This window comes from Monodelphis domestica, chromosome 5 (genome assembly GCF_027887165.1).
Source record: "Monodelphis domestica isolate mMonDom1 chromosome 5, mMonDom1.pri, whole genome shotgun sequence".
In the NCBI taxonomy this organism is placed as follows: Eukaryota; Metazoa; Chordata; class Mammalia; order Didelphimorphia; family Didelphidae; genus Monodelphis; species Monodelphis domestica.
The window spans coordinates 125,703,254-125,729,449 of NC_077231.1; the positions used below are offsets into that span (position 1 = coordinate 125,703,254).

General features: G+C 35.9%; 1 protein-coding gene across 1 annotated transcript; it reads left to right on the forward strand.

The window, feature by feature from the left end:
* The first annotated feature begins 2,665 nt into the window (after positions 1-2,665).
* On the forward strand, positions 2,666-21,658 carry PDE6H (phosphodiesterase 6H). The gene is made up of 4 exons (XM_001363864.4): positions 2,666-2,803; positions 11,967-12,147; positions 12,831-12,871; positions 21,398-21,658. The coding sequence occupies exons 2-4, from the start codon at positions 12,014-12,016 to the stop codon at positions 21,472-21,474; spliced, it is 252 nt and encodes an 83-aa protein (XP_001363901.1). The 5' UTR covers positions 2,666-2,803; positions 11,967-12,013; the 3' UTR covers positions 21,475-21,658.
* The last annotated feature ends 4,538 nt before the right edge of the window (positions 21,659-26,196 follow it).

The following is a 26,196-nucleotide window of genomic DNA, read 5'->3' on the forward strand; positions in this document are numbered from 1 at the left end:
TAGGACTTGAAGCTCAGCACAAGGCAGTACTAGGCATGCTTGGTCTGTGTAAGCCCAGAGTGAAGTTGGGAGCCCTAGCCCAAGTCTGGAGGGAGGATTTAAACTCTAGTGTGAAGTAGTCCATGGAAAGTCAGGGCCATATAAGCCCAGAGAGAGGCCCAGAGCCCCAGTTCAAAGCAGTCCATAGGGTAGCTGACCTGATCAGACTCATAGTGAGACCAAAAGTCCCTGTCTGTTCTTAATGCTACATTGAGCCCCACAGAGGGTAGCTCTGAGCTCTGTAAGCAGTTCCAGTGGTGATTGAATCAGTAGTGGGTGGGGATGGCTTTCAGAGCTCCTAGACCACAGGCCATCATACCACCTTGGAAGAACTGAAGCTTGCAGAAACCCATAAATAGAGCTAAGGCTGTGCTCTCAGAGTAAAAGGGACACTTTATTAAACTACCTTTAAGATAAAAGTGAAAGTCAAGGAAAGGCTTGGCTTGGAAAATGAACAAACATTAAAAAAACACTAAACCATAGAAAATTTTTATGGAGACAAAGAAGAATAAGGTACAGATGTTGAAGGGAACAGTGAAAACAAAGCAGCTGCACACAAAAATTCAAAGAAAAATATAAATTGGTTTCAGGCTCAGGAAGAACTCAAAATGGATTTCAAAATCCAATTAAGAGAGGGAAAATGGGGAAGAGAAATGAATGCAATGGTAGAACAAAATAACAGCAGAATTAACCAAATTAAAAAAAAAAAGATTCAAAAGCTCGTGTAAGAAAATCATTCCTTAAAAATTAGAATTGGACAACTGGAAGTTAATGATTTTCATAAGACATCAAAAAACAATAAAAAAATTAAAAGAAGGAAAAAAAGAAAAGAAAAAGTGGAATATGTTACTGCAAAAACAATCAATATAGAAAATAGATCAAGGAGAGATAATTTAAGAATAATTGAACTACCTGAAAGCCTTGATAAAAAAACAAAGACAAAAACAACCAAAACTCTCTGGATATTATAATACAAGAAATTATCAAAGAAAAGTTATTCTGATATTCTTGAATAAGAAGGTAAAAATAGAAATTTTAAAAATCCATAGATCATCTTCTGAAATAAATCTGCAAATGACAACTCTCAGGAATATTATAGCTAAATTTAAGAGGTTCCAAGTCAAGGATAAAATGATGCAAGAGTAAAAAAGAAACAATTCAAATACTGTAGAGCTACAATCAGAATAACATAGGTCTTAGCAGCCTCCACATTAAAGAATTGGAAGGCTTGGAATATGATATTCCAAAAGGCAAAAGAACTAGGTTTACAACCCAGAATCGCCTACCCAGCAAAACTGAGAATCTTCTTTCAGGGGGAAAAACAGTCATTTAATAAAATAGAAGATTTCTAAGTATTTCTGATGAAAAGACTGGACCTAAACAGAAAATCTGATGCCCAAACACAAGACCCAAGAGAAGCCAAAAATGGTAAATAAGAAAGAGAGAACTGAAGGGATTCAATAAGGTCAAACCATGTATATTCCTACATTGAAAGATATTTGTTATTCTTAAAATTAGTATTAGAGCAGTTATGAGAAGTATACATAGAGGGTGTGAAAATAAGCTGATTAGGATATAATATGCAAAAAAATTAAGGGGTAAAAAAGAGGCTTGCATTGAGAAAAAAGGGAAGGGAGAGATGGAACATATAAAGAGGCATGAAAGACTATTACAGTGCAGCCTTAAGAACAACCCTCTCCGTAGGTCCTTGTGCACAGGCCCTGTATATTTATCTTTCCTTATATTTTGTGTTATCAGTCATATACCAAAGTATTTCACTTCTTATCTATAAAGCCCCTAGTGCATGAAGGGAAAAAAAGACTTATTTGATTTCCATTATAGAGTAGCTCTATGATGATGATGATCTCATTCATGGAACCATTGTGGGACTCCAATGAGAAAATGCATGTAAAAACACTTGGAAAAATATAAAAGTATGTTCAAATGAAACTAGGATCTTTTTTTTTCAGCTGGAAGTACTTTAGGCTTATGTAACAGACCTTAGAAGCTAGGGAATCTTTGCCTGGATGTTTTCCCATCATCTCTTGAGTTTTGGAGGAGCCAGCAATAATCGGCAAACAAACCAGTTACTTATTTATCAGTTCTCAGAGGATTCTCCTCCTGAGGTATATCTCCTGATTTTTTGTTGTCTTGGTCTGGTAGGAGGTAGTGTTTTTGGCTTTGCCCTTGTGATTTACAAAACAAACTCATGCCTTATTGATTAGTGCCTTGGACAAAATGGAAGGTTGATATGTGTTTGCTGAGTTAAGTTGAGAAGGAGAAAGAAAAATCAAACTCTCCACTGTCCTTGACTCAATGCCTGTCCTTGACTCAATGCCTAAATTCTTTGGCTGTCAGAGCATGCCCTGCTCCAGATCTCTCTCCCTAGACTTTCTGAAAAGAAGGGGAGGGAAGAAAGGAAGGCTCTAGAAGCAAAATCTGTCCTTTGGTTACTAATGAACCAACATGAAACAGAGGTGATATGTTCATGTTCTTACATGGAATCAATAAATATTCCCTTTTAGGGAAAGAACTCATTTAGGCAAGAGTATTATCTGTAATCCCCTAAACCTATTTCAGGCTGAATTAGGATCCCACTTCTTGATTCTACTCAACAGCTGGCCACAGGGCTCTGAGCCTATGATGTACTGATTAGGCAGCAAGCATGAGGGTATTTCAATCGGATGAAGCTGGTCTCAAATAGCCTTTTCACATTCAGAGGGAAGAAGCAATCAGATGACTTCCAGGAACACCATTTAGTATTGTGAGTATCTCTCAGGAATGAAGCTTTAGAGTATTTGCTTGAACAGGATTTGGAGGAAATAGAGAGGGAGATGGTTTAAAAACCTTATAGAAAAACAAAGACAATCTGTGAAAAATGGGACCATTTTGTCCTCAGTATTATGAAAATATATCCTTAAAGTGTATCTCTACCATCTTTTCTTGCTTGATAATAAGGAAATTTTATTTTCGTCTTTTTCATTCCTTTACTTTTATTGAGGTCTTTTGTTTCTATATCATAGTGATTTCCAAATCCTGCTTCCCACCAACCAAATGAACTCTTCTAGTAGTAAAATGGCAGCTGGAGATCTGAGTTTAAATTTGGCCTCAGACACTTACTAGTGATGTGAACTTGGGCAAGTCCCTTAACCTCCATTTGTCTCAGTTTTTTCAACTGTAAAATGGGAATAACAACATCTCTCAAAATTGTTATATGGATCAAATAAGATGATATTTATAAGGCACTTCGCTCAGTATAGAGTAAGTACTATGTATGTCAAATGCTTATTATATCCCTTCCCCATGTGAATTAGAAAAGTCATTTATAAAGTGGCTTTATGTCCAGTGTTTTAACAAAGTACCTGGCATATAGTAAGCCTTTAATATATGCTTATTAAATTACTTTCTGCTAGTGTGTGGAATCCTCTGATAGTCTTTATCAAAAGGAAGGAAGTACTTCCTCAATCTTCTCTGGGGCCCAAATTGTTTGTTTCATTCATTTATAAGCAGCTTGATTTTAATGTTCTTTTCATGTACACAATTGTAGCTACTGTGTATATATCCAAGTATATATATATATATATATATATGTATATATATACATACATATACATATACTTAATGTTATTTATAGAATTTCCTTTCATATTACCTTCATTTCCAAATATATCAGTCTCCTTCCCTTATCCAAATTGTAATGCAAAGATGAAAAAGAGAAAAATTTTAGCAAAACTAACCAACATATTAATCAAAGCTGACATGAAAAACTCTATGCTCATGTTCTGTCTCTTCTGTAAAGACCAATGGAAGATAGTAAGCTTCTTGGAGGCAGGGTCTGTTTTTTTGCTTCTTTTTGTATCCCTGGTACTTGGCATAGGGCCTGGCACATAGTAGGTACTTAATAAATGTTTATTGCAATTATTTTCTCATCTTGTGTTTGGATTAATCTTTGGCTATTATAATTGAAGCATTGGATCTGTTTTGCTTCATTCCACATCAGTTCACATAAGTCTCCCCATGTTTATTTGAGTTCCTCATGAGGACCTTTTATTGCCTAACTTACCAAACTTAGGTAGAATGAAGGATAACTTGCCTTTTTTCTCACTTCTGTTCTATAGTAAATCATATCATTATATGGCTGAACTTTCCTATTACCATCAGAATGGTTGTTTAAGAGTCTGAAGTGAGTATGGAAAGGAAGAGAGAGGAGAAATGAAATGGAATACATTATGGTGGGGCTGAACTTTCTCTCTCTGAATTTAAAAGGTTTGCTTGTTCCCTTCTAGAGTCAGTTTCTTCCTGATTTTGTTTGTTTTTGTTTAGTGGCTATTGGTTTGGGACTTTTCTCCAGTTATTTATTGAGTGTGTTTGGTTCTCACAAAGTGAGTATAATAACCCCAAGTGACATTTTCAGCTCCCTACCACCCTTCAATGGACAAGATTTTACCTCTCCTCCTACATTCCTCTTTTCCTCATTGAGAACGTAAGAGAATCTTGAATCTATCTCTGCATTTATGGTACCAGGAATAGAAACTGGTACCCAGGATTATTAGAATTATACAAGAGCAATTCTTTGTCTCTACATTACACTATTTAAAAAATCAACTTCCCTTACATTGTGGTTTGCAAAATATAAAATTCTATTCCTTAGCTGAGTATATAGTGACTCTGTGCTGATGTCCCCCTTCCCCCCTTCCCATGTGTTATTATTTTTTTTCTATACCTAATTTATCTCAGAAAAGGAAAGAGGAGTGACAACTTGGGTAGTCATTGTTCAAAGCAGGCAATAGAGAACTCTTTGTGGCTTCATGAGGAAATGAGGTTAATTAGCTAGAAAGCATAGTTATATTTCTATTTGAAGTGCTATTGCCAGTTTTGATGCTTATTATATAGGGAGTTGCTCCAGAATCTTTAAGATGATTTGGGGGCATGACCAAGGGAGCATTGCATGACAAGAAATCTCAATTGTTCCCTGATGCCTCTGACTGATAGACCTGAATCATAAGGCAGAGAAGATTACATTGTACATTGGCTCTTCCTTGAAAAAAGATTTTCCAAAGAAGATCAGCAGTTCAATTTGACATCAGTGGATTAAGAGATTACTTGACCACCCCAGGTGACTGCCTTTTACCTTGAGAGAAGATTCAGAGATTAATTTGGCTCTGCTCCTGAGTCTCCAAACCTAATTCTTTCAATAGTAATTAATGAATTGCCTTATGAAATGGAGATGTCAAATTCATATCCAGGAAGGTTCACCATCCAAGTTTTATAGCAAAATTTTAAAACATAAGAAAATGGGGAAGTATAATTATAAAGTAAAAAAACAATAACATCATGGTCACTATTTGAAGAGCCAACGGAAATAGAATTTAGAGAAGAGGAAGAAAGTAGAAATTATCTTTTTTGATAGATAGTTGATGATCATGTCTTGACTCTTAACTCTTTATGTGTTTAACTAGGTAGGGCCTCTTAGCAATGGCATCCTGTTGTGAACAATTAAGGAGGATTCTGGCTTATGCTCTTGTCCCATATCCCCCTGTTTAGAGTATCTTGGAGTCACTGATGTAGTTTAGGCTAACAAGTCTGACTAGGGGCCTCTCCATATTTCAGAACTCTCAGAAGGGCTGGAGTAGTTGAAAAATTCTCTGCCATTCTGAAAGGATTGAAGGAATTAAAATCAAATTTCCCTCAAAGATCTGGGAGTTCCTAGATTTCCTTTGGATTTTTATCAAATTGGAGATAGACTCAAGTGATGGCTCTGTCACAAGTATTGTTCTTAGGATGTATGGTCACCAAGCTGCCCTGTGCTACCATTGCTGTTTCTCATGTCTTTGTTCATTCCTACAACAGAGCTGCTGAAAACAAGAGTTTTGTCTAGTGATGTGGTGAGCAAAATGATGATACTTGGTTAGGAGAGGAATTGGAGTTCCCATTTTTTTCAGCAGTACAAGAAATGGGCTTGCTCCCTGAAGCATTTACCAGAGTCAATCTGTGGTTTTATAACTTTGTGTCTTAAGGTGATAGGGTCAGGAAATCTTTGCAGAAGGGTTCAGGTATAAGAAGAATCTAGTCTTGTGACCCCTGATTTAGAGCTGAGATACAGACCCTGCGTTTGGTTCCTCGGTGCTTCTCTCATTTCCCAACTAAGGCATTGCCTTTTGAAAATAGGAATCAAGAGAAACACTCAAGTGCTGTGATCCATGGCTTTCCACTAGACAGAATTTTATCTTCCATCTATCTCTCCTTTGGTCATGTCATGCTAGTATTTACTATGTGGTGAGAACAGCAGTACTAAGAAGAGGGTCCAATATCCTTTCTGCTCTCGTATCCCTACATAAATTGCAGTCACAACACACACCTTCAAAAAGAAGAGTTTACTATTCTTCAAGCTGACCCATTTCACCTGTAGACAATTCTAATTTTTAGGAAGTTTTTCCTTACATTAAACTTAAATAAGCCTATCTTAATTTTCCACACATTGCAAATGTCAATAAAGCAAACATTTATTAATATAATGATATGTGACAGATACTGTGCTATGGACAGGAAAGATTGTCAAAGAAAAAAATGGAAACAGCTCTGCTCTCAAGGTGTTTACATTCAAATGAGGCAAATATGTGTGTATTTATATGGAATAAATGTGGAGAGAATAAAAGCAAAACAAATACAAGGTAGTTAGAGAGGGAAGGCATTAGCAGTTAGGAGAACCAGAAAAAGGTTTATGGAAGGTACTGCTTGAATTGAGTCTTAAGGGACACAAGGGATTCAGAGATGAGGAAGGAATGCATTCCAGGCATTATGGATATCATTTTTAAAGGCACAGAGATGGGCAAGGGAGTACTTATGGGAAGAACAGAAAGTTAGCCAACCTGACTGGGCTTTAAGAATGAAAAAAAAAGGGTATTAAAATATCATGATCCCAGAACAGGTGGTGAATTGCTTTGGAAGTCCAACTAAAGAGGTTGCTTTTGATTCTAAAGGTAATGGGAAACTACTGAAGTTTACTGAATAGAATAATATAATCAGATCTATTCTTAAAGAAAGATCACTTTGGCAGTTATGAGGAAGATGGACTAGGGTCAGGAGACACAGGAGGCAGGGAGTTCAAGGAAAGAGTTGTCCTTGTCTAGGAGAGAGGTGGTGGGAACTTGAGCTAAAGTGATGACTGTCCACACAGTGAAAATTGAATGAGTGAGAGAAGTTATAGAGATAGAAATGGCAAGATTTGAGAGTGAGGAATTGAGGATAACACCAACTTTATGACTCTGAGAGGCTGGAATGGTGGTATCCTTGACAGAAATAGGAATGTTCAGCAGAACGTTCAGAGAAAATGTTCAGAGAAAGTGAGTTTTGTTTAGGGCAATAGATTAGGGAGGAATAAAAGGATTTCCTTGCTGCAGGGAATACCCAATAAGGCAAATAACAAATCTGTAATGACCTCAGTAAACTTGGTTGCATTACTTCTTCCATGTGAGTAGAAGTAGAGGAGGTATAAGATAAAAGCAATCCAGGAGTGGATTTTGGCAAGTTATAAAAAGGAAAAGGTGCCAGAAGGTTTCAAAGTAGAGAGAAAAAAACTGATTTTGGTTGGAAAAGAAGGAAAGTGAAATTAGAACAGGGCTAATGCCCTGGGAACATATGGAGGGGGAAAGTGATTGGAAATCATGATGAGGATGAAAAAGACTTTTAGGAGGGGTAAGGTATAAAGAGTTGGAAGGTCATGATCCAATAAAGGAATATGTCTGGGTGTGGTTTACTTTTTTTTTTTTAACTATGGAAGTAGAACATGTGAGGTTGATAGCAAGATTTGAGACTATGACCAAGCCTGTGATAGCCAAAATGGACTTGCAGAAATAGGTTGTGGGAATTAAGGAGCCTAAAAGAACTAGGAGGGTTGAGGGAGCAATAGCATAGATGTTCAAATCTCCTCATATAAAGGTAGGAGTTGAAAAGGAGAAGTCAGGAACTGAACTAGAAAAAGAAAGGAGAATTATTTGGAGGCCAGTACACAAAAACCACCCTAATTCATATTGGTTGATAAATTTGGCAGAGTAAAGAAGAGGAGAGGTTGTTTACAGATGGTGCCAAAGATTCTATTCCTGGCAGCACAAAACAAGAAGTAATATGGTATATGAGAGAAGATGTAGACAGTGTTGAAGAGGATGGTCTTGCATGGTTTTTATTTTCTAGAAGCAATTTTCTATGAACATAGAGATAGAATGTTTTCCCTCTTGGAGCCAAGGAGAACAAATGTGGAGCCTCTTGCGCATGATGGCCCTTCAAATATTTTAGTTCAGCTCTCATGTCCCCCCTGTCTCCTCCATCTTAAACTCCTCAATTTCAATCAATCCTCACCTGGCATGATTTTAAGATATGTCACCATCTTGATCATTTTCTTTCGTATGCTATAATGTTGATCATTTTCCCTTCTCAAAGCATACTTCTCTAAATTAGACACAACTGACATGGACTTTCCAGGGCAGTGAAGAGAAAAACTACTCTACTATTTCACTAGCTCTAAAAATTTTACATCTCATAATGTAGTGTAAGAGCTTATTTAGTTAGGTGCTCTATCTTGTTATTGACTAATATGAAGTGCATAATCTATTTAATTAAAAAAAATTTTTAAATAAAATGCTATCGAAAATCACACCCTTATATTTTAATCTTTAGCATGAAATTTTACCAAGTGTAAGACTTTATACTTGTCCCTATTAAGTTTCATCTTGAGAGACAGTATAGAATAATACATAAAGAACAAACTGGAGTCAGGAAACCCTGTGCTCAAGTCCTACCCCTACTAAATACTGGCTATATGATTATAGACATAACACCTAACTTTTTGGTAACCCAGACAACTCTTTAAGACAATATGTCACAGAATAGCTGCTGATCTGCATTAGTAAAGGAAATTTCCTGACCAGCAATTTCATATCAATGAAATTAAAAATCTGGACCAAAAAGGGGAAAAAAATTATGTCATAACTGAATCTGTATTTTAGGTGCTGGAATTTTCTTGGATTAGAACCCCTTTATTCAATAAATTTTGTGTTATCTGAGTAGAAGCAGTACTGGGTCTAGAGACAGGAACACCTGAATTCCGATTGGGCTTCAGAACCTGACTAGCTATGTGATCCTTGGCAATTTCACTTAACCTCTGTTAATCCTCATCTGTAATCCTCATCAGTAAAATGGAGATAACATAATAACCTTCCAGAGTTGTTGTGAGGATCAAATGACATAATACATGTAAAGTCCTTAGCACAGTGCCTAGCATAGAGTAAGCATTATATATTAGTTATTATTATCTGCAAATTTGTTGTGCTATTACAGTAAAATTGTATACTATTATAGGAAAATAGTGATTGATTTGTAAAAGTTCAGTGGTTCAGAGCGAAGAGCAGATCATTTGGGCACTCCACTGTAGATCTCTTTCCAAGGTCTCATTGAGTCACTAATGACTGTTCATTGGATCTGACCATTCAAGGATTTAAATCCTCAGAACTGTACAGGAGCCCGTACCACAAGCTTGTCAACAAGAATAAGAAGAGATAATACATTATATTAAAATTTAGGCAAATTATATCTATAGTATTCTTCTGATCAAAACAACTAGAAAAAGGAAATATGGTTAGTCTGCCATAACTGCTTCTTGATAAAGCCATGATGACTCCTCCTCATCACTGCTTCCTTTCTAGCTGTTATCTAACCATCCCTTTAATAATGTATTCTAATCTCATTTCTCACCTGACTTTACATTGGATTCCTAAACTTCAGCATCATGCCTCAGCTGCCTTCTCACTCTTAAAGTTTCCTCTGTTCCTATAGACCTTCTCACCTTGGAAGACTCCTCTCTCTGATTTCTCACATTGATGAGTTCTTCCTGTACTTTCTGGCTCTATTTCTTATTTTCTAGATTTTATCACCATTACCACACTCAGGTACTTTTTATCCACCCTTCATATTTTCAGCTCCTTCTTGAACAGTCTTTCCTTCTTTAGGTCCTTGAGGGCAGGGACTAGTTTTCTTTTTGTTTGTATTTCTATTCCCATGCATTTGTAAACTTAAAAAAATGTTATGTTCTAGAATTTTGCCAAAATCAAAGTCAAGTCACTGGCTTATAGTTTTCAAATTCTAGTCTCTCTCTCTTTTTTCCAAGAGTAAGAAGGCAGTTGAGTCACACAACTCCAGGCTCAGCATTCTATCTACAGCATCACCAGCTGCTTCACTGGATTCCTCTCTCCTCTATCACAAATTCTAAGATAAAGCAAACAACTCTCCATGTTTCCCATCATTGCTATTCAGCAGCAAATTTCTTACACTTTGGTTCCAAACCTGAGATTTTTGCTGGCATAGAGTTATAAAACAAGAGATTGAGCTTGCATTTAATTCAATTAAAGAAATATTTTTGAAGTTGTTACTATGTACACAGCACTGCCAGGTTTGTGCAAGGACTAAATGAGAAAAAATCCTTGTCTTCATAGTTACAGTGTTCTAGAGAGGTAACATACATGCCTAAATAACTACAATGAAAATAATATGTAAGTGTTTGAAATAGTTGCAAGGATCATAAACAAGTAAAGGTAACAAAGATCTTCCTTTATAGGAGGATAGTTTTGGCAAAATACAGAAGAAAATATAGAGGGTAAGGAATAGATAGTAGTATATTTGGGGAAAACAATTAACTAGGAAACCAGAAGATAAAAGAAAAATAGCTTAAAGGTAAAGATGAAGTTTTCTATTTTTATTAAGAAGGCAAAGGTGTGAGCCACAAGGGAAGAGAAGTAAGGTTGAAAGAGAGGCAAAGAAAATTACATAAGCATTTTAGTGTGAATAGGTCAAACTAGGTAAAATAAAGCAGTCAGAAAAGCAGAAATTGTATTCAATAGGGTATTGGTCAGGAAGCTGAAGAGAAAAGAAGAGAAAAAGGATTTATTTACCTGATTCCTATAAGAGGGGATCAAGGCTGCTCAGAATCTTTTTTATCAGGGGGATGCTGATGATAGGGTATTATAGTTCTTGTATCCTAGCAACTGACCTCATTATGTCACCAATTTCCTTCCTTTTAATGTTCATTTCAACATTTACTTCTCTTAATTGTGAGCAGGTCATCCTAGTTCTTTTTATATTCTTACAAGAAATGAAGAGACCCCAAAAGTTGTGAGGCTGAGAATTCTTTTTTTTTTTTTTTGGTTATGGGAAGAATAAAAGTTTATCCCCTAATTAATTGGAATGTAAGTGTCTTCAAGGGTAATAGACTGATGGTGATCAGTCTCTGAGGTCAACAGCTGTTCTTTTTATTATCTAGTTGCTATTCTTTTTCCCAAATGGTGAAGAGAGCATCTGGACCTGAAGACACTAAGACCTGAATTTAAAACTTACCTCAGACAATAAGTAGATGTGAGATCTTAGGGAAATCAGTTAACCTTTATTTGCTTCAATTTACCCAACTATAAATTGAGGATAATAGTAGCACCTACCTCCCAGGGTTGTAAGATGTGTTTAAAGCACTTAGCACATTGCCTGGCATATAATAGGTACTTACTAAATATTTGTTTTCTTCATTCCTAGGGCAACACTTCTCAGAGAGCTGATTTCAGAATTAAATTATGGTCATAGTTGGTTATGATAATTCACTGGAATGTATAAAATATCTTAGTTTCCTACATTTCTAAATCTCTGTATTTTTGTTCTACTATCTTCTTATCATTCCTAAATGAATTTCCCTTACTACATTTATTCCCTCAAATTTATTAGCTTATTATTTTAATATTACCCAATCACCACAAAAAATCTTATTGAAAATGTATTAACATCACCTAACTTCTTATGAAAACACAAAAGTATTTTTATCCCATGTTCTTATGAAGCTTTAAGGATCCTCTTTGATTTTTTAATTTACTTTATTGTATGTAATTATCTTGTAGGTTAAGACACTGAAAAGGGATACATCATCAACTCCAGGAACTTGAAAATGAATGACAACAACGTTTTGGCTCCTCCAGTCTCAGGCCAAGGTCCCACCACTCCACGCAAGGCACCCCCTAAATTTAAGCAGAGGCAAACTCGACAATTCAAGAGCAAGCCTCCTAAGAAAGGTGTAAAAGGGTAAGATTTCTGAATCCAAGGTGGAGGAACATATGCCACTGTATCTCATAGTATATCTCATATCCTAAATCAGCTTGGCCTGAAAATTAATTCACCAAATATTCAGGAAATATTTGTTGAATATTCAGACCATACTTAGGAATTTCTTTTTTTTTTAACCATCATCCATTTTTCTCCTCCTCTTCGTCCATTTTAAGTTTCATCTTACAGTCTCCAACCTTCTCATGAATGCACATTATATCATGTTCACCTGGCCATAGCTGTCCCAATTATTAATCGGCCAAATGGATCTCTCTTTTTAAAGGAGCAGAGCTTGCCTTCCAGCTTCTCATTGAGAGACAATGAGAATGGATCTTCCTTTTATAGCTCATAAATGTTTCAAGTGATAGTTCCATATATAAATGTGTTTGGACATCTCTTCCAGTGGCAAACACTGGTGAATAGTTGTTTGAACTTCCTTTTCCTTGATCTAGAAGAATATGTGAACATTGTAAAAATCAAAAGATCTATATTGGTGTGAGAGAAACAAAAAAAGAAGAAACCTACCTCACCTCTCTCCCATGTCCAAATCTCTTTTTACCTTTCATGTGAGAAAATGTCTAGATGAGGTCATCGAGGATCATTTTCCTTTAATCTCAGCTAATTTCATTCCCAACCATTTTTTTTTCCTTATTACTTCATAGGTTTGGAGATGACATTCCAGGCATGGAAGGCCTTGGAACAGGTGAGTATAATGAAGCATATTTTTAAAAGAGATATTTAAATTTAAAGGGCCACCAGTTATACTTTTTTCTTTTTTTCTTATTTTTTTTGCCATTCCCTAATTTTTAAAAATTTTATTTAATTAGTTAATTTAGAATATTTTTCCATGGTTAAAAAATTCATGTTCTTTCCTTACCCTCCCACCAATCCTCTCCCATAGCTGACATGCAGTTCCACTGGGTTTTACATGTGTTATTAAGACATATTTCCATATTATTGATATTTGAACTAGGGTGATCAATTAATCTATATTCCCAATCATATCCCCATCTAACCATATGATTAAGCAGTTGTTTTTCTTCTGCATTTCTACTCCCACAGTTCTTCCACTGAATGTGAATAGCATTCTTTCTCATAAGTCCCTCGGAATTGTTCTGGATCATTGCATTGCTATTAGTAGAGAATTCCATTACATTTGATTGTACCACAGTATATCAGTCTCTGTGTACAATGTTCTCCTGGTTCTGCTCCTTTCACTCTGCATCAGTTCCTGGAGGTTGTTCCAGTTCACATGGAATTCCTCCAGTTCATTATTCCTTTTAGCACAATAGTATTCCATCACCAACATATACCACAATTTGTTCAGCCATTCCCCAATTGGAGGACATCCCCTCATTTTCCAATTTTTTGCTACCACAAAGAGCATGGCTATGAATATTCTTGTACAGGTCTCTTTCCTTATTATCTCTTTGGGGTACAAGCCCAGCAGTGATATCATTGGATCAAAGGGCAGGCAGTCTTTTAGCGCCGTTTGGGCATAGTTCCAAATTGCTTTCCAGAATGGTTGGATCAGTTCACAACTCCACCAGAAATGCATTAATCTCCCAATTTTACCACATCCCTGCTAACATTTCTTACTTTCCTTTGCTATCATGTTAGCCAATCTGCTAGGTGTGGGGTGATAGCTCAGAGTTATTTTGATTTGCATTTCTCTTATTATAAGAGATTAGAACACTTTTTTTCATGTGTTCATTAATAGTTTTTATTTCTTTATCTGAAAATTGCCTATTCATGTCTCTTGCCCATTTATCAGTTGGGGAATGTCTTGATTTTTTGTACAATTGATTTAGCTCTATAAATTTAAGTAATTAGATCTTTGTCATAGATTTTTATTATAAAGATTTTTTCCAGTTTTTTTCTTCCTTTATAATTTTGGTTGCATTGGTTTTGTTTGTACAAAAACTTTTTATTTTAATATAATCAAAATTATTTATTTTACATTTTGTGACTTTTTCTAAGTCTTGCTTGGTCTTAAAATCTTTCCTTTCCCAAAGATCTGACAAGTATATTATTCTGTGTTCACCTAATTTACTTATAGTTTCCTTCTTTATATTCACAAATCATTCACCAATTCTGAGTTAATCTTGGTGTAGGGTGTGAGATGTTGATCTAAACCTAATTTCTCCCATACTGTTTTCCAATTTTCCCAGATTTTTTGTCAAATAGTGGGTTTTGGTCCCGAAAGCTGGGATATTTGGGTTTATCATGTCTTACTGAGGTCACTTACACCAAGTCAATTTCACTGATCCTCCCTCCTGTCTCTTAGCCAGTACTATATTGTTTTGATGACCACTGCTTTATAGTACATTTTGAGATCTGGTACTGGTAGGCCACCTTCCTTCACTTTTTTTTTTCATTATTTCCCTGACTATCCTTTATCTTTTGTTCTTCCAAATGAACTTTTTTATGGTTTTTTCTAATTCAGTAAGAAAGTTTCTTGGTAGTTTGAAGGGTATGGTACTAAATAAACAAATTAGTTTGGGTATGATTGTCATTTTTACTATGTTAGATCATCATACTCATGAGCAATTAATGTTTTCCAATTATTTAGATCATGTTTTAATTGTGTGGAAAGTGTTTTGTAGTTGTATTCACATAGTTCCTGTGTTTGTCATGGCAAGTAGATTCCCAAGTATTTTATATTGTCTAGGGTGATTTTAAATGGAATTTCTCTTTCGAATTCTTGTGCTGAGATTTGTTGGAAATATATAGAAATGCTGATGATTTATGTGGGTTTATTTTGTATCCTGAAACTTTGCTAAAGTTGTTGATTATTTCTACTAGTTTTTTAGTTGATTCTCTAGGATTCTTTAAGTAGACCTTCATATCATCTGCAAAGAGTGATAGCTTAGTCTCCTCATTGCCTATTTTAATACTTTCAATTTCTTTTTCTTCTCTAATTGCTACTGCTAGTGTTTTTAGTACAATGTGAAACAAGGAGAGGTGATAATGGACATCCTTGTTTCACTCCTGATCTTATTGGGAAGGCTTCTAGTTTATACCCATTGCAGATGTTGCTTGCTGATGGTTTTAGATATATACTGATTATTATTCTTAGAAAAGGCCCTTCTCTTCCTACACTTTTTAGTGTTTTCAATAGGAATGAGTGTTGTATTTTGTCAAAGGCTTTTTCTGCATCTATTGAGATAATCATGTGATTTCTGTTGGTTTGCTTGTTGATATGGTCAATTATGTGGATGGTTTTCCTAATATTGAAACATCCTTGCATTCCTGGTATAAATCCTACCTGGTCATAATGAACAACCCTTGTGATCACTTCCTGGAGTCTTTTTGCTAGTATCCTATTTAAGATTTCTTTCTCTGTTTTTGACCTGCCTGGCTTTGGAATCAGTACCATATTTGTGTCATAAGAGGAATTTGATAGAACTCCTTCTTTGCCTATTCTGTCAAATAGTTTGTATAATATTGGGATTAGTTGTTCTTTGAATGTTTGATAGAATTCATTTGTGAATCCATCTGGACCTGGGGATTTTTTCTTAGGGAGTTCTTTGATGGCTTGTTCAATTTCTTTTTCTGATATGGGATTACTTAAGTATTCTATTTCTTTTTCTATTAATCTAGGCAATTTATATTTTTGTAAATATTCATCCATATCACCTAAATTGCCATATTTATTGCCATATAACTGGGCAAAATAGTTTCTTAATGATTGCCTTAATTTCCTCTTCATTAGAGGTGAGCTCTCCCTTTTTATCTTGGATACTGTTAATTTGATTTTCTTCTTTTCCTTTTTTTTATTAGATTGACCAGTACTTTGTCTATTTTATTTGTTTTTCAAAATATCGGCTTCTAGTCTTGTTTATTAATTCAATAGTTCTTTGACTTTCAATTTTATTAATTTCTCCTTTGATATTTAGGATCTCTAATTAGTTTTCATCTGGGGATTTTTAATCTGTACACTTTTAAGTTTTTTAATTTGCAAGCCCAATTAATTGACCTCTGCCATACCTAATTTGTTAATGTAGGAAACCAAGGATATAAATTTCCCCCTGGGTACTGCTTTGGATGCATCCTATAGATTTTGAAAAGATGTCTCACCATTGTCATTTTCTTCAATGGAATTATTAATTGTTTCCATGATTTGTTCCTTAACTAACAAATTTTGGAGAATCAAATTGTTTAATTTCCCATTAATTTTTATTTGCCTCTCCATGTACCCTTACTAATTATTATTTTCATTGAATTGTGATCCGAGAAGGTTGCATTTATTGTTTCTTCTCTTTTGCACTTGTTTGCCATGTTTTTATGCCCTAGTACATGCTCAATCTTTGTGAATGTACCATGTGCTGCTGAAAAGAAGGTGTATTCCTTTTTGTTTCTAATTACTTTTCTCCACATATCTATTAACTCTATTTTTTCTAAGATTTCATTCACATCTCTTACCTCTTTCTCATTTATTTTTTGGTTTGATTTATCTAGTTTGGATAGAGGAAGGTTCAAGTCTCCCACTAGTTTAGTTTTACTATCTATTTCCTCCTTAAACTTCACTTGTTTCTCCTTTAGAAAATTGGATGCTATACCATTTGGTACATATATGTTGAGTTCTGATACTTCCTTATTATCTATACTGCCTTTTACCAGAATGAAATTACCTTCCCCATCTCTTTTAATCAGGTTTATTTTTACTTTGGCTTTGTCAGATATCATGATTGCAACTCCTAGCTTCTTTTTCTCATTTGAAGCCCAATAGATTTTGCTCCAGCCTTTGACCCTCCTCCTGTGCATGTCTACCTGCCTCATGTGTGTTTCTTGTAGACAACATATGGTAGGTTTTTGGTTTCTAATCCACTCTGTTATTTGCTTTTGTTTTATGGATGCATTCATCTCATTCACATTCAGAGTTATGATTGCCACCTCTGTATTCCCCTACATTTTGATTTTCTCTCCTAATTCTGTCCTTTCTTCTTTTGATAGTTCCTTTTAAACCAGTGGTTTGCTTTTAATCAGTTCCCTGTTCCCCACCCTTATTTTACTTCCCTTTCTGTCTCCTCCCTTTTTGTTCCCTTCTTATTTTTTTAGGGTCTATTAAATTCCCTTCACCCTCTCTTTCCCTCTCTTTTGTACTCCCAATCCCACTTCCCCCCTTAGTTTTTCCCTTTTTACTTTCCCTGTAGGGTAAGATAGAATTTGATACCCCAATGGATCTAGATGCTCTTCCCTCTCAGAACTGACTCCACTGGGTGTAAGGTTTAAGTATTACCTATTAGCATGCTCTTCCTTTCCTTCTTATAACAGTAATCTTTTCCTCCTCTTCCCATGTACCTCTTTGTGTTATATAATTTGTCCTTTTTATCTTATTCCTTCAAGTTTCCCTTGGTGCCATCTTCTATTCCCCTCCACCCTTTCTTTTTTTCACACATTATCTTATACCACTTATTACCCAATCTCTACCTATGAATTATCCTTCTAATTACTTTAATGTTGAATATAATTTTTGAGAGTTACAAATAATATTTTCCATATATTAACATAATCAATTTGATCTTATTGAAATCCTTAAAGAAGAAAATTTAAATAAAAACAATTTTTTCTTTCCCTTCTCTTGTTATTTACCTTTTCATATTTCTCTTGATTTTTGTGTTTGAATATCAAACTTTCCACTTAGTTCTGGTATTTTCTTTACAAATACATGGAAATCTTCTATTTTTTTGAATGCGCATCCTTTTCATATAGTCCATTTTGATGGGTATGTGATCCTTGGTTGAAGACCCAATTCTCTTGCCTTCCTAAATATCATATTCCAAGCCTTTAGTGTGGAAGATGCTAGATATAGTGTAATCCTGATTGGTTCTCCTTGATATCTGAATTGTCTCTTTCTGGCTTCTTGTAACATTTTCTCCTTAGCTTGGAAGCTCTTACATTTGGCAATTACATTCCTGTACATTTTCTTTTGAGGATTTAGTGTAGAGGGTGTTCTATGAACTCTTTTAATGTCTATTTTTCCCTCTTGTTCATGAGTATCAGAGCAGTTTTCTTGGATAATTTCCTGTAGTATGATGTCAAAATTTCTGTTTATTTCTGGGTTTTCAGGTAGACCAATGATTATTTTCAAATTGTCTCTTCTATAATGGTTTTCATGATCAGTCATCTTCTCAGTGAGATATTTCATATTTCCTTCTATTTTGTCAGTCTTTTGACTTTGCTTTATTAATTCTTGCTGTTTTGCAAGATCATTGACTTCCAACTGCCCAATTTTGGTCTTTAAAGACTGGTTTTTCACTATAATCTTTTGCTTTTCCGCTATAATCTTCTGAGTCTGAGTCTGAGTGAGGAGGGCAGGCTCTCTGTGTGTGCAGCTAAGGAGAGTGGTTTTTGCCTGAGGCCACCTCTTGCATCTCCATGGCTTCTACTATGTACCACCCTTATTTGTGCTATCTTTGTGCCCAAGATCTGCGCTCTTTGACTCACTGGGGTCTCAGGTCTAGCTGTTCTCAGGAGTATGTCCCTGGTGGTCTTAGTCAGTTGCCAAGGATCTAGAGGTGCACCTCACTTGCCCGCTGATTCTATCACACTGGTTGTGTCCCTGGCTCCTTAGGTGGGGTAGGGCAGGTTGATCATCTCCCATAGTGTGGAAATGCCCAAATCCCAAGTACCTTCAGTGCTCCACCCTACTGTGGAGACCATTTATCAATTATACTTTCAAGAAGACAAACACTTAAAAATAAGTCTGGGGGAATGAGGTGGCTCAGTGCCAAAGGAGTCAGACCTTGAGATGGGGGGTCCTGGGCTCAAATATGGGTTGAGACACTTTCTAACTATGTAACCCTAGGCAAGTCACTTAACCCCAGTTACCTAGCCCTTACTCCACTTCTGCCATAGAATTGATACATATTTTAAGACAGAAGGTTAGGGTTTTAAAAACAAAAAGAAAAGTCAAGTTAGGCTTCATTGAAGATAGCCACAAATTTGAAATAACTATAAGGAACTTTTTTTTTATTATCTCCTATTAACTGTTTATAAAGCATTGATAAGAACTACTTTATTTATAAAAGTGAGTGTGCATGTCTTTGCATTTTTAAATAAACTGCTTGTCTGAGTCAGCATATCAGATTTCACTTAGAATTAGGGCACTCACATCCAAATCAATGTTAAATCAAATGAGCTAGTATATAAGGCACTTTGTAAACCTTAAAGCAGAATATAAATGTTATTCATTATCATCTTCATTATCATAAATTCTAGTTCTGACTTACTGGTTGCATATTAATTTTCCCCCATTTGAAAAGTAAGGATAACATTATACACGATAAAATAAACAACATTGTCCCACTACTGATTTCCCAAGCATGCATCTTTCTAAGAAATAATAATGATAATATAATAATAATATTTATATAGTTCTTTAAGATTTGCAAAGAGCTTTACCTGGGTTATTTTATTTGAACCTCATAGCACCCCAGTGTGATAGATGCTGTTATTATCTCCATTTTACATATAAGGAAACTGAGGCACACAGAGTTTAAATAACTTGTCCAAGTTCCTGCAACAAATAAATATCTAGGTCCAGGTTTGAACCAAAGCCTTCCTGATTCCAGGTCCAATGCTCTTGTCACCATACCACTTAGCTGTCCATTGAGTTTATATAAATATGAAATAATAGAAAGAGCATGAGACCTGGGCTCTGGATTTGATATTGATCAACAAGGAAGTATGTAATTTAATTAGTTTTTCTGAACCTCAGTTTCTTCATCTGTAAAATGGATATAATAACATCTATGTCCTCTTTATCTCATGAGGTGGTTGTGAGAAAAAAAATGTGTAAACTTTGTTAAAACCAAATAGAAATGAATTATCTTCTCAATTCTTTATTTTAGGGGGCACAAAGAATTTTTGTAGACTTTTTTCAAAACTAGTTTGGGGGTCCTCTGTATCAGATATTCTTATTAATGGACAACATCTATGACAGAATCACTCACTTTTGGTTTCTTAGGTTTATTCTGGCTTTTCTCTCAATAAAGTGGAAATATTACCAATGCATTGGAACACACATCCTTCTTCTGACATGAAGCCCAAAAACCTTGAACAAGTCAAATTTCTAATCTTTTCCAGATTTAGTTGACTGTATCTGTTCATGGAGGTAATGCCTTAGCCTCTAAAGCAAGGGTTTCTAACTTTTTTTTGGATTATGGAGCTCTTTGGCAGTCTAGTGAAACTTGTGGATGCATCAGATTAATGTTGTTAGGTAAATTAAAGAAATGGTAAAATTTCTGTTAGAGATTATCGAAAATAAAGTTGTAATATGTTTTTCTAATCCAAGTTCAGAGAGCCCCTGGAATCTATCCACAGATCCCTTGGAAGTCCACAGACCCCAGGTTAAGAACTCCTACTCTAAAGGAAGAGGGACTAGATCAAGTAGTCTCTCAAAGTCTTTTCAGATCTATGACTGTAAGTCTCAAAATGAATCCATAGTTGTTGCCTCAAAATTACCAAGGTTAAACCACCATCTTCAAAATCTATCTATATCATTAGGAAATAAGGAAGGAGTTCATTTTCATTCAGGCTGTTTGAATTAAAATGACTTTAATTCTCAAATATGGACTTGGCTTGACACCGTCCTCCATCATAGCTGTGCATCTTTGAGGCTTGAATTCAGTCAGGTTACTGCTGTGGAGTGGGAAAACCACATCTTCAGAGCATCCTTGCATTTGAAATAATAATAATAATGATGATGATGATGATACTGACAATGACCATTGGCATACTGCAACACTTGCTTTACAAATAGTCTTATATATAATGATAGCATTATTATTTCCATATTACATATGAGGTTTAGAAAGACTAAGCCCATGCTTATTTAGCCAGTAACTGTCAGAGAAAGTGGAAGACTAGGTTCCCTCATAAGAGTGAACCAATATAAGAGCCAACAAACCAGCTGGAAGCCAGGACTTCTAACTCCAGGACCAGAGTACCTTCTTCCTCTTTCCCATTTGTGCAAACAGCGTCCTAGAGAGACAGACGGGAACTCCTGAATCAGAAAAGGGATGTTTTCCTGACATGATTGTGCATGACATTGACATCATTTTGCTATTTGTATTTGAGGATGAGAATGCCATTCTGGCTAGTCTAAGTATGTGGGGAGAAAAGACAAGGTGAGGCTCTGGAGACATCACCTTCCCTGATGGACACATAAACTTCTAAGTCTGTGGAATAGAATGCGTTTATACACTTTTCTCCTCTCTTACAGATATCACGGTCATTTGTCCCTGGGAAGCCTTCAGTCATTTGGAATTACACGAGCTGGCCCAATTTGGCATCATCTAAGTCAAGAAAGTAGCTGTCAACCATCCCCAACATTTCTTGTTCCTTGAATGATTATGTGACCTTACCCATCTGTGATCTATCCAGATGCTTAGCTGTTTTGGAGCACCATCTCCCACAAATTAAGCATTTGAAATATCAATCACATGTCAGGATTAAGGAAATGAACAATCCCCTTTATGTCAAACTTTCTGTTTTCAAAATGTCTCTGTTCCTAAGGGGTAAACCTTCCTTTTGAGTGACTCTGATATACCTCATCAGAGGATATAATTGTATAAAATATAGCACAGTAACACCTGACCCAAGTAATAGGAAACATATGCAAGGCAAAGTCACAGAAAAAGTCTGTAGAAGATTCAAGTTTAGATCTCAGTATTCCTGACATTGTGTTTCCTATAACTTGCTGTGAAATTTGACCCTGTATTTCATTACTATACAACATTTCTCTAGAACGAGGGTCCCCAAACTATGGCCTGTGGGCCACATGCAGCCCCCTGAGGCCATATATCTGGCCCCCACCACACTTCTGGAGCGACACCTCTTTCATTGGTGGTCAGTGAGAGGAGCACTGTATGTGGTGGTGCCACAAAGCATGGTGTCGCTAACGTACAGTATTACTTCTGATGACATAATCCTTTGCACGGCACCTTAGAATGAGGTGCCTCGCAAAGGATTATGTGGCTACACAATAGAAGACCTCAGCATGGTGGGCAGCGATCTGGGAGAGGGGATTCTGCACTCTGTATACTGCTGCCCAGTCAGGGTTAGGTTTAGAGTTAGGTTTTTATAGTCTGGCCCTCCAACAGTCTGAGGGACAGGGAACTGTCCCCCTGTGTAAAAAGTTTGGGGACCCCTGCTCTAGAATATTTACATATTGACAAGATCCCCTCAAGATAATTTATGTTCAACATTAATAATGTTTTTAACAAAAATTCTTAAACTTTTGTGTCACAGACTCCTTTGGCATCCTGTTGATGCCAATGGATTCCTCTTCAGAATAATATTTTTAAATGCATAAAATAGAATACATAGGATTACAGAGGAAATGAATCTTGAAATATAGTCCCCAAAGCTTTTAAAAACAAATTCATGGACCTCAGATTAAGAACTTCTATTTTAGAATAATTATCTTTGAGGTAGCATTGGTATTGCTTTTTTTAGAGATGAAGTTGTATAAAATATAATTTTTAGACATTTGCCTCAACCAGAGACATCCAAGTCAATAGAGCAAGGCAATGGTAAGTTAGAGAAAAGAAGTGTGAGAAAGCATCCAGACCCAATAAATAACCAATACCCTAAGCTACATCACCTTAGTTCATCTGTCTTCTCCTTTTATCCATGCCCTCCACATATTTATCCATGTTCAGTGGGTCAGGACAATGCTCTCATATAATTTGTTCCTTAAGTTCCTGTCTTTTGTGTTTTTCTTTAGGAAGGTATTTCTGAGAAGAGTGTAGAAAAGATATGTTCCTGCCTAATAATGTGGTTAAAATGTGAATGGTTTGGCAGCAAAATCACAATTTTAAAAGCATGTGTTTTACACACTGATATAGAGTGAAAGCTTGCCTCATGGTGAAGTTGTGCTGAATGATATCTGTAAACAATGACATCCTCACTTCAGTTGTTTTCTGTCATGTCTGACTCTGAAACCTTATCTAGGATTTTCTTTGCAGATACTGGATTGGTTTTCTGTTTCCTTCTCTGGTTTGTTTTATGGATGAGAAAACTGAAGCAAACAGGATTAAGTGACTTGCCCAGGGCCACACAACTGCTCAGTGTCTGCAGTCATATTTGAACTCTGGAAGAAAGTCCATTCCAAGAGCTTGAATTTCCTCTTATTTCTGACAGACATGCCTCTCTAAAAATGAGAAGTTCCACCTAAGCCCACTGGGATTGGGGAAGTACACTCAGTCTTTGTTCTGTACCCAGAAATATGATTTCTTCCAGGTTCAGTCCTCTGGAGTCTGACTGGTAAGAGGGACCAGGTTCCCTTTTTTCCTCACACTCTTTTGCTTGTTAAATGCCCACTTTGGCAGTTCAGGGATGACTTATTTCCCCTATAGATTATTTTAGTAGTGATGGTGAACCTTTTAGAGATCTTAGAGACTGAGTGCCCAAACTGCAATCCTCACTCTGTATGTGAGCCTCCCCCTCCCCCTAATTTGAGACAGGGGAAGGAGGAAGCTCTCCCATTGGTCTGCTGGATAGAGGGGCAGGTGATTGGAGAAATGTCCTTAGGGGAGTATGGAGGAAGGGAGGGGAGGGGAGCGGCTCCCTCTTCCATTCTCTTTCTCACATGCCATAGGTTTGCCAACATGGGCTTATACTTTACACCTAGGGTTCCCCCCCCCCCAAGGAAGAGAATAAAAACATACTGAATATAGAATATAAATCAGGAATTGGACAGGTAATTTATTCCTACAAACAAAAGAAAAACTAACTATAAAAAGAGTCATAGCACATATTAATATTAAAGCAAAATTATATATAACTGCTGTTGCCAGACCTGAGTCAAGAAGATTCATCTTCCCGAGTTCAAATGCAGGCTCAGACACTAGCTGTGGGGTCCTGGATGAGTCATTTAACCCTGTTTGCCTCAGTTTCCTCAACTATCAAATGAACTAGATAAGGAAATGGCAAACAAACTCACATATCTTTGCCAAGAAAATCCTGAGTGGGGTGGAGTAGGAAATGATTGAAAGTGACTGAAAAACTGTGAACTGTTATAATCTTCTGGGAAATTGATACTTAAACCTCATCACTGCATAAAACAGCTTATTCACTGCTAATTAGGCACTGACTATCTCATCTTGGCTCTCAATTGTAAACATCTGCTAGCAAAACCAATTTTCTTGGTGGTGGTGGTGGTTGTCCTTCCCAAGAACAATCAAGAAGTTGCTGGAGATATCTCTCCTATATTCATTTAGCCCTAACCTGATGGAATCCAGGACCTTTGAGCTTCTCATATTCATATGGGTGCCTTCAAGCCTGGACATGTCATCTCAATATATATGCCCTTTCATCTATGATAAGTAAGCAATGAACATAGCAGTAGAAAAGGGACACTTGAGGTTTAGCACATTATACCAGAATACAAGGTAATTTCAGTATTGAATAGTCTTATGGCTGGAAGCAGGTCTCAAAGTTCCCATGTGGTTGACTAGAACCAAAAAGTGCAATTCTGGAGACACCCCAAAGAACAGCTCCTATGGGCCAATTCAGTCTCTTCCTCTCAGTGCAGCCAAGGATTGCATTAGCTTTTTTGGCCATCATGTTATAGTCCTAATTTATATTGATTTTGGAGTCCACTAAAGCCCCAGATTTTTTCCAGACAGCTTTCTAACTGACTTCTCCCCATCTTGTCCTCGTGAAACCCAAGAATAAGAATTTATACTAACCTCGATTGGATGTCATGTTATTAGAATAAGATTAAAGCGCTTACCTGCCAATATCTCTTTGGGTTTTGACTCTGTCATCCACTGTATCAGCTGTCCCTTTTAGGTTATATTGGTAGGAAAGTGGAACAATTCTCACCCTGCTGATGACATGATGTTATATGTGGAAAATCCTAGAAATGAAATTAAAAAGTTAGTTGAAACTCTCCATAATTTTGGCAAAGTAACAGTGCATAAAATAAGTGAATTCATTTGTCATCAGCATGTTTATATATTACAGAAAAAGTCCTGCAAGAAGAGATACTCCATTTAAAATAACCAAACATAGAATAAAATGCCTGGGAATATACCTGCCAAAACAAACCCAAGAACTACTTGAACATAATTATAAAATACTTTTTACACAAATTTAAAGTCAGATCTAAATGACCAGAGAAATGTTCATTGTTTATTGATGGGTAGAGCTAATATAAGTAAAATAACAATCCTACTTAAACTAATCTACCTATTTAATGCCATCCCAATTAAATTATCAAAATATCATTTTATCAAGTTAGAAAAAATAATAAAATTAATTTGGAAGAATAAAAGATCAAGAATATCAAAGGAATTAATAAAAATGTAAAGGCAGGAGGTCTAGTAGTATCACATTTTAAATTGTATTAAAAGTGATAATTATCAAAACTCTACTGGCAAAGAAAAAGAAAGGTAGATAAATGAAGCAGAACAGACATATTGCAGACTGTAGGAAAAGCAGTTGACAAATCATAGATCCAGGTTTTGGGGATAAGAAATCACTGTTTGGTAAAAACTGGGATAACTGGAAACTAGTAAGGCAAAAAATAATATTTTACACCATTCAATACGAAGAAATCAAAATGGATATGTGATCTAGACACAAAATGAGATACTATAAGTAAATTAGAACAGGGATACCTATATATATATATATATATCCGTTTTATGGATAGGAGAAGAATTTGAGTCAATAAGAGATGGAGAGCAGTGTGAAATGTAAGATGATTAATTTTGAATACTTTAAATTGAAAAGTTTTGTAGAAATAACATAAATGCTGCCAAGATCATAAGGAATGCAGAAAATATGGGGAGGAATTTTATAGACAGTCTCTCAGAAGTCTTATATCTGATATACAGGAAGAACTTTGTTAGATTTAAAAGAATCAGAGTCATCCCCGAATTTATAAAAAAGGGCAAAAGATATGAACAATTTTCAGATGAAGAAACCAAAACATATAAATATATGAAAAAAATGCTCGAAATCACTACTAATTAGAGAAATGACAACCAAAAGAATTCCGAGGTACCACCT

Bases quoted from the DNA above. Each gene is read 5' to 3' on its own strand.
- PDE6H (XM_001363864.4), top strand. From the start codon at position 12,014: ATGAATGACAACAACGTTTTGGCTCCTCCAGTCTCAGGCCAAGGTCCC. The intron at 12,148-12,830 runs GTAAGATTTCTG...ATTACTTCATAG, and splicing joins CCTAAGAAAGGTGTAAAAGG to GTTTGGAGATGACATTCCAG. The intron at 12,872-21,397 runs GTGAGTATAATG...CCTCTCTTACAG, and splicing joins CATGGAAGGCCTTGGAACAG to ATATCACGGTCATTTGTCCC.